Source organism: Zingiber officinale, chromosome 8A (assembly GCF_018446385.1).
Source record: "Zingiber officinale cultivar Zhangliang chromosome 8A, Zo_v1.1, whole genome shotgun sequence".
NCBI classification, from domain to species: domain Eukaryota; kingdom Viridiplantae; phylum Streptophyta; class Magnoliopsida; order Zingiberales; family Zingiberaceae; genus Zingiber; species Zingiber officinale.
The window spans coordinates 38,676,792-38,685,210 of record NC_056000.1 but is presented as its reverse complement, the minus strand read 5'-3'; the positions used below and the strand labels follow the sequence as shown (position 1 = coordinate 38,685,210).

The 8,419-nt window shown below is 37.1% G+C and overlaps 1 protein-coding gene across 2 annotated transcripts in view; it reads left to right on the top strand.

The window, feature by feature from the left end:
• The first annotated feature begins 1,509 nt into the window (after positions 1 to 1,509).
• The window catches only part of LOC122008558 (DNA repair protein RAD50), a 34,381-nt gene continuing 27,471 nt past the window's right edge, over positions 1,510 to 8,419 (top strand). The window contains exons 1-9 of one of the 2 annotated variants that reach the window (XM_042564320.1): positions 1,510 to 1,940; positions 2,007 to 2,174; positions 2,258 to 2,433; positions 3,052 to 3,166; positions 4,129 to 4,357; positions 5,300 to 5,478; positions 5,562 to 5,732; positions 8,096 to 8,200; positions 8,290 to 8,397. In XM_042564320.1, the coding sequence (XP_042420254.1) occupies positions 1,731 to 1,940; positions 2,007 to 2,174; positions 2,258 to 2,433; positions 3,052 to 3,166; positions 4,129 to 4,357; positions 5,300 to 5,478; positions 5,562 to 5,732; positions 8,096 to 8,200; positions 8,290 to 8,397 (1,461 nt within the window). In that variant the 5' untranslated portion in view covers positions 1,510 to 1,730. The remainder of the gene's footprint in view (positions 1,941 to 2,006; positions 2,175 to 2,257; positions 2,434 to 3,051; positions 3,167 to 4,128; positions 4,358 to 5,299; positions 5,479 to 5,561; positions 5,733 to 8,095; positions 8,201 to 8,289; positions 8,398 to 8,419) is intronic. The other variant, XM_042564319.1, reaches the window with a different exon arrangement.

The window sequence follows — 8,419 nt, the reverse complement described above, 5'->3', positions numbered from 1 at the left end:
AGTTTGCCCTGAATTTGGTCCACGACGCCTCTGCCCTAGCGTCGCCGCCACCGCTTCTTCCTCTTATTCTCTGATCAGCAATGTCGCTGACCCTCCCCTGTGCCCTAGCGCTGCTGACATGCCACTGCCGATTCACCGCCAGCACTCGTGCACTAGCACTGTCGCCGGATCCTTGATCACCTCCGACTAGTAGAGGGGAAGAGGTAAGATGAATTAGGTTGTTATGGGAATGATTAGTCAGGATTTATAAGCTTTTTAATTGTAGCAATAAAAGTGATTATGTTCATTTTAGACGTTTTTCATAGTCCGTCCCAGGTTTTATAATGGGAGGTAAATCATAAGATCAATTTATAGTCGACCGTCAAGTTAAATAGGATGAGAGAGATTTTTTTCATAAATAATTTGCTAAATTTCTAATTGAACTTGACTATATTAGGTATATTTGTACTAATAATCTCTTTTAAATAATCATTACAATTTGACTCGGTTGCTCAACGAGTATGAGCATTTCAAACTTTATTGGTAGGGATGGTAGTTTTTTCCCGAATTAGGGGCCACTTGGGGAAAACTTGTAACGGGGTGAGTTTGGAAAATTTTTTGAGTTTGGATTTGAGGATTTTTTTTGGGTTCGGGTCGAGGAGGATATGGGGATGCTATCTCCATCCTTGAACCCGTCTCGATATGACATGATGGGGTAAAGGGACGGAGACGGGGATGAGCATGGGGATGGGAAAAGAGATTATCTGCTATTCTTTTATATTTGTTCCCGGATGGAAAGCAAAGATGAGAGCAGGGATGAAAATTTAATTTATGCGGGGGTGGAAATGGACATTCCCTGATTAGATGAGAGTGGGGATGGAGGCGAGAATAAGGGTGGAGAAAAAAATTTAGAAACAGGGATGAAAATGATAAATCTATTTTCGTTTCGTTCATTTGATTGTCATCCTATTTACGTGTAATTTATTTAATTTTTTACTTACTTGATATACATAGTAGAAATATAAGATATTCCTAACTCAAATTCTTTTCCAACAACATAAAAAAAAAAAATTTTAGACTCCATAATTTAAAGACATTATTGCACCAACAAGGAGGTCTCCTCCAAAAGAGGCGAGTAGGGGCTCACAATCAAATATAGCTTAATTTCCATCCGGTAAAAAAAAATACTAGAAATGAGAGAGCCTCACCCATGGCACAGAATAGGGGAAGCAATGATTAATCAGGTTGGGTAATATCGAGTCTGAGATGATCGGTCAGGTCTTACGGAAGTTTCTCACTAACCATCAGGATAAATCGAGAAGCGCTCGTAGCGGACAATTCAGGAGCTCAATATTCGTTGATTGCGTACCATATTTGAAGAATTTTTTTTTATAATTTTATCATAATTAAAATTCAAATTATAAATATTTAAGTAATAATCTGAATATTTTATTGTAACAACCGGCAGAACAGGGAAGGAAGATTATTTTACAAGTGGTGCATGATTTGGTTATTTTAAAACGAAAATGTTTGTCCGAGCAATGTGCAGCGGCCGACGCCTCAATTTCTCAGGAGTCTCAACTTCTATGCCTCAGTAAAAATGCGCTCGCTAACCTAAGCCGAACCCCGAAACCAAAACCCTCGTTGGGGGAGGACGAGAAAGCAGCGAAGCGGACCAAGACTTTGGAAACTGATCGGCGACGAGAGGAGTGTAGGGCGGCGCGAGCAGAGGGAAGAGAGCGAGAGCAAGGATGAGTACGGTGGACAAGATGCTTATCAAGGGCATCCGGAGCTTCAGCCCGGAGAACAAGCACGTCATCACCTTCTTCAAGCCGCTCACCCTCATCGTCGGCCCAAATGGGGCCGGCAAGACCACCATCATCGAGTGCCTCAAGCTCTCCTGCACCGGCGAGCTGCCCCCCAACTCCCGCTCCGGACACAGCTTCATCCACGACCCCAAGGTCCGTTCCCCTCTTTCCAACTTCATTCTTCATCTGCTATATCTTTTGTCATTCCTCGACGTGAAGGTGGCGGGCGAGACTGAGACCAAGGGGCAGATCAAGCTTCGATTCAAGACAGCCGCCGCCAAGGACGTTGTTTGTATCCGCTCCTTCCAGCTCACCCAGAAGACCTCCAAGATGGAGTTCAAGGCCATCGAGAGCGTCCTGCAGACCATCAATCCTCATACTGGAGAGGTTCCTCCTGTCTCCTGTCATACAGACGCCCGTTGTTTGCGATCCTTATTCATGTTTATCCCTCCTTACCTGCTATAACGCAGAAGGTCTGCCTTAGCTATCGATGCGCTGATATGGATAGGGAGATCCCAGCATTGATGGGCGTCTCCAAGGCGGTTCTAGAGAATGTGATATTTGTACACCAGGACGAGTCCAGTTGGCCTCTGCAGGATCCTTCGACTCTTAAAAAGAAGTTTGATGACATATTCTCTGCCACTCGGTACTTTCCTGCTTCTTATCTAAATGCCTCTTAAGCTTCAAGGTTGCTGATGCTGAGTGAGATTCTGTGTCTAATGCAGAGACTAATTTATCCATTCACTCTGGGAGCTATATTATGAAAGAGATAATGTTTTTGTTAGCTTTTCATTGATCACATCCTATTAAAGAACTTCCTATGAATCTTTGTTGAGGCATCTACTCAACTGTGCCAGCCTTGTGGAATAATTCATAAAAATTTAACTTATGGCACATAATTTTCAAATTAATCATATAACTAATTTTTAATTTCCTCACTTAATTCTGAGTGGATATTGATTTGCTTCTCAAGAGATAATGTAGAAAATGTAGCAACCACCAGGTGTTTCAATTTTTTAAATTTCCAAATCATGAAATTATTTCTATTGCAATAGTTGAGAGGTTTAAATATGAAACCAGTCAATAATTTCCCCCCTTTTATCTTTCCCAACTTATGTTTTTTAAATTGAAATGGAGTTGAGTTTTCACTCGACCTCACTGTATTATTATAGCTTCATGATACATGGCACTGCTGTTCTATTCATGTTGTTACCTTGTATGCTGTATCACAACATCTCTGACCTTGTTTATCATTTCATCCTAGCTACACCAAGGCTTTAGAGGCAATAAAGAAACTTCACAAGGATCAAGCACAGGAGATAAAAACCTACAAATTGAAGTTGGAGAACTTACAAACTCTGAAAGATGCAGCATATAAGGTTCTATAACTATCCTATCTCCTTTTGCATCATATACCTCAAGGAATATATATGTGATCTTTCCATTGTACAAAATAAGTGCTTCTATTTCATGGACTACAGTGGCAAACCTGTTCCAGAAAATAGTAGCTATAATCTCAGATTTTGAATCTTTAGTTTGAAGAAGTCTTAAATGGCTAAATTTGGTATTTTCTCATTTTTGTTTGAACTTGAAATGACATTTCGGTGCTGGCTCATAGTTTTTGGAATATTCTGAATGATGATTAGCATAAACTTTTATCTCATGTTCAAATATGGTAGTAGCCGGGATTATGGAATAAGCTCGTGAGGTCATCTGGATCACCAAAAAATCACATACAAATATACAACTAAAGGGATTAATAGCTAATCATTATTTGACATGAACTAAAATAGATGATGCATTTTTGATCCCATGAACTACTCATGCTGTTTGCAGTGGTGCAGTATGCCATTGTTCAATTTTTATGTTCCAGAGATCTTAGTGTAGCTTAACTAAGACCAGAAAATCCTTTTTGCATGACTAAACTAGTTGGCACAAGAGATCCTAAAATGGTCCCTTGAATTTGAACATTTATTTTTATGTACCAGAAATTTGTGTCTAGCTCAACTGAGAGAGGAATATCCTCTTTGGATAACTAGACTAATTAGCACAAGAGATCCTAAAATGATCTAACTTGAATTTGAACATCTGATCCTGAAACTGAATAAATTCTTCACCAGGTACTTCTTAATTACTTGATCTTAGCATTTCATACAAATTTGATGCCGAATGGGCAAATTGTTGTTACCATATAAGTTTTAAGAGTACAGACACTTTCTTTCTGGATGTAGTTGCACAGTTTCATTGTGAGAATTATTGATATTCCCATTCTTTCATGCAGTTCAAGCATATTGCTGATGCAATATCCTTATTCCATGGTGTTTTATATCATTAATTGCAGCTTCGTGAGAATATTGCTCAAGATCAAGAGAAATCTGAATCCCTGAAAGCTCAAATAAAGGAGTTGGAGAGGACTATTGAAGGTGTTGAGAACAATATACTACATGCTGAAACCACTGTGAAGGAATTGCGCAAGTTGCAAGATCAAATTTCAATGAAAACTTCTGCTAGAAGCACATTATATAAACTTCAGCAGACACAATATGCTGCCCTTGCTGAGGAGAATGAAGGTTCATTAATCCATTAATATAAACTTGATAAACTGTTTGAATTTTTTTTCCCTATAGGTGCATGCAACTTTATTGACTCATATGGGATGTTGGTATGCTGAATGCCGAAAGATCCCTTGTAAAGTATTGACTCACATGTTTAGTTTGACGCTCTTAGCTTGTTGAATCAATATACCTCTTTAACATTCTAGCATATATTATTGATCAGAAGCGGTATGCATAAAAAGTATAAATGTTGCAGCGGCAAAGGTACTTTTAAAATTTAGTCACTTTGTCTTGTTCCAGTAAGTGGGTTGTTGGTATATAAATGTTAAAAAAATATATTTTGAATGGGACAGATCATTCAAGTGTAATTGTTTGGGTTTAATAAGAAAAGGCACCATTTTAAATTTAAACTATACTGCCGTTATTGGTCAACGGTAAAGGGCAGCCTGGTGCACGAAGCTCCCGCCATGCGGGGTCCTGGGGAAGGATCCATTGTACGCAGCCTTACCTTGTTTTTTGCAAGAGGCTGTTTCAAGATTCAAACCGATGACCTTTTGGTCACAACAACGATGCATTTCTTTAAACGATACTGCCGTTACTGGTCAATGGTGCATTTCTTTGAACTAAATGTAGTAATCATGGATGCTCAATAATTTTTCTCATGTTCCTATATGATCATATTACATTAGTTACATACATTTCATAATGAGTTGAAACCTTGAACTGGCAAGACAATACTGGCTGATATGGGTTGGTAATCATCGAATTTGAAGTCCTTGGGTCAGTTAGTAATGCTTAGTTATTCTTTTCTCCCTTTTTTATTTTTCTTGATTATATGGGCTAACTAATTATCTGGTTTAATATTTTGCTCAACGGCTATACACTGCCTGGCAGGCTTATTCAGCTTTGAGGTCTTTTTTTTGATAAACTTCTAATGTCTGTCATTTGTCCAATTAGATACTGATGAGGAACTGAAAGAATGGCAATCAAAATTTGAGGAAAGAATCACTTTGCTTGAAACTAAAATTAATAAACTGGAAAGGGAGATGAATGATGAAGAGACCAAAAGTTCCTTGCTTTTGCAAACAATAAATGACACTACACGTGAGATAGGAAAACTTCAGGCTGAAGCGGATGTATGTTACCAAGATTCACTTTAAGCTTTCTTCATACATATTCTTTCTAATCGCTTCAGTTTACAGATTGATACATTTTTTAGGCTCATATGTCTTTGCGGCATGAACGTGATTTGGCAATACAGAGGATATTCACAAAGTACAATTTTGGTTCACTTCCTGATGCTCCTTTTAGCATTGATGTTGCTCTGAACCTGACAAACCGAATGAAGACAAGACTGTCAGATGTTGAGATGGAATTACAAGAGAGAAAGGTGCATCACTTTTGTGTTCTATATGTGACTTCTGTTTTGACAAAACATGTTTATATTTATCTATTGCAGTCAACACACATTCTCTAAATTAATGCTTTTATAAAACAGATGTCTTCATATTATGTGCTTTGCTATGTAATTGGGGCATTATATAGCAAGGTTTAAAATCTCGACCCTTGCTAAGGTTTCGGTCCCAGATCGGAACAATACGGCTTCAGTATCATATCGTATTGTGCCGATACGGTTTCGGTATTTTTTTATTTAAATTTGAAATAATCTTCTAATAATAATAATAATTCAACTATCTCAATTTAGAATGATCAAAGGCTTACAAGATTATAAATGTTTTATTAGGAATCATAAACTTGACAGGCCTTTATCAAAATTTCTTAAATAAAGGACATATAATATTTCCTACGCAGATTGGTAGAGACATTCTAAAATAAAAATATATGTTTCATATGTTCAGAAAATAAGAATTCTAAAAGTAAATAAGCTAAATATCTTAATATTCATGGATCTGAATTTTAAATTAATTCTATATTTTTTCTATAATAAATATAAAAATTAATTAAAAAATGCTACATTATGTATAATAGTTATATAAATTAACTATTTATTTATTTAAATTAATTATTATTTAAATAATATGTATTTAAAATGATAAAAAATTAGAAAATTAATTAAATAGTAAAACAGAAAAAATATAAAATAATTATAAAATATCAGAAATATTAATCTGATTTATTAGAATTTTTTTTAGAAATTTTTAGAATTTTTAAATAAAATTTAAATTAGTAAAATTAATTTTCAAAATATTAATTAAAAAATTTATTATTTTTTAAAGTTCTTTAAATATATTTGTATTTTATTGAGATAATTTAATTAGGCTTTATAAAAGGCTCTTTGAAATATCACACTTAAGTTAGGAAATATTTGAATTAATTAAATCAAAATATTTGATTTTAACAGTAAAACCTAAATTCATGATCTTCGCGTGTGGCACAGTGCCGGAGAGTCGTGGGGGACGCCTCCGGCGCCCGTGGCTCCTCCGGCGACGTTGGTCGCTAGGGGTGAGCACTAAACCCGCCAAACCGACCAACCCGCTTATACCGACCCGAACCGAATCGAAAAAAAAAATCCGCCGGATATAGGGCCGGATGTAGGGTCCTGATATTACATTATCCGATCTAGTAGGGTCGGATAGTTTTTTATCCCAATAATCGAACCAACCCGATCCGCGATCACCCCTACTTGTAGCAACTACTGTCAATAAGTTGCTACACGTTATAGTAGTTACTGCGGATAAGCTGTTACACGTTGTAGTAGCTACTGCAGATAAGTTGCTACACGTTGTAGCAGCTATTGACGATTAGCAACTACAACGTGTAATGAGTAATGCCTATTATCATTTTAAAATATTTTATTTTTTATTGTTTTATATTTATATTTTATATTTCATTGGATATAAGGTCGGATATCCAAATAACTGACAATCCGTCGGATATCTGATACATAATCACCGCCGGATATAGGGCCGGATGTAAGTCCTGATATTGTATTATCTGATCTAGTAGGGCCGGATAATTTTTTATCCTAATAACCAAACCAACCCGATCCACGATCACCCCTATTGGTCGTGATGGAATTGCGACACGCCTTCTGTTGTGCGTGCGATTGTCGCGCGACAACGAGCGCGCGCGATTGTTGCGTGCGCGATTTCTCTGCCGCGTGCACGTGATGACATCATGATGAAATTGTCGCTAAAATGGTGGCGGTTTCGGTGCATGGGCGGAATAGTAAATTTCATCCGTTCTGACCTGTACGGAACAAAATTTTCAACCATGCTATATAGTACACTTAATTTTATTTGGAGTTTTATTCGAAGAAGAGGAGGCAACTAGGTAACTGGAGGAGCTATTTTGTGGCCTCTTCCTCAATCGATGTTAATTGAGACTTTGGCCCTTTCAGTGGTCTTCGCACGTTGAAGAAAGCATTCATAGAGGTGTTTGTGAGCTGAAGAAAACCCATGCTTAGCTGTGTTTTTGAAATAGATAGCAAGTGACACCATAATACCACAGTGTAGCTGCATATTGCAATTCAAGTTGATATGTGGATAATGATTCCCATGAGTTCACTAATCTGCGCATACTGGGCATGCACTAACCTATAAGTTAGGCTTATGCGCCCTATGATTTTGGCAAAGTTGTGGCATTCTTGCAACATCATCAAATAGCAGGGTATTAAGGTCCTTGTACTGCTGCATCTAAAATCGAACTTTTCCCCTTAATTGTTGCAGTCCAAGTATGCATTTAGATTCAATTCAACTATTTTTGACCATAAGACTATTTGTGCTTATATAGAATTCAAATGAGATGGAGCTTAAATTTTTGTGGGATCGTTATGTTACTGCAAATGCTCGTTGTAGTGAAGTTGATAGCCAGAAACAGGCCAAATATGAGGCTAAGGTTTGTTATGAAGAATATGGTTTCATCTTGTTGAAGTCTTTATTTTCTTGCTGAAATTAAATAATTTCTTTGCTGCAAGCATTTATCAGTCAGGCATTTTGAGACGAATGAAAGAGAAAGAGAATGAACGAGATCTTGCAGAACGTGAGTTGTCAAGCCTTAATCTGTCTCACATAGATGAACGAGAGAGAAACTTGGTATGCACTCACTGTATTTTTA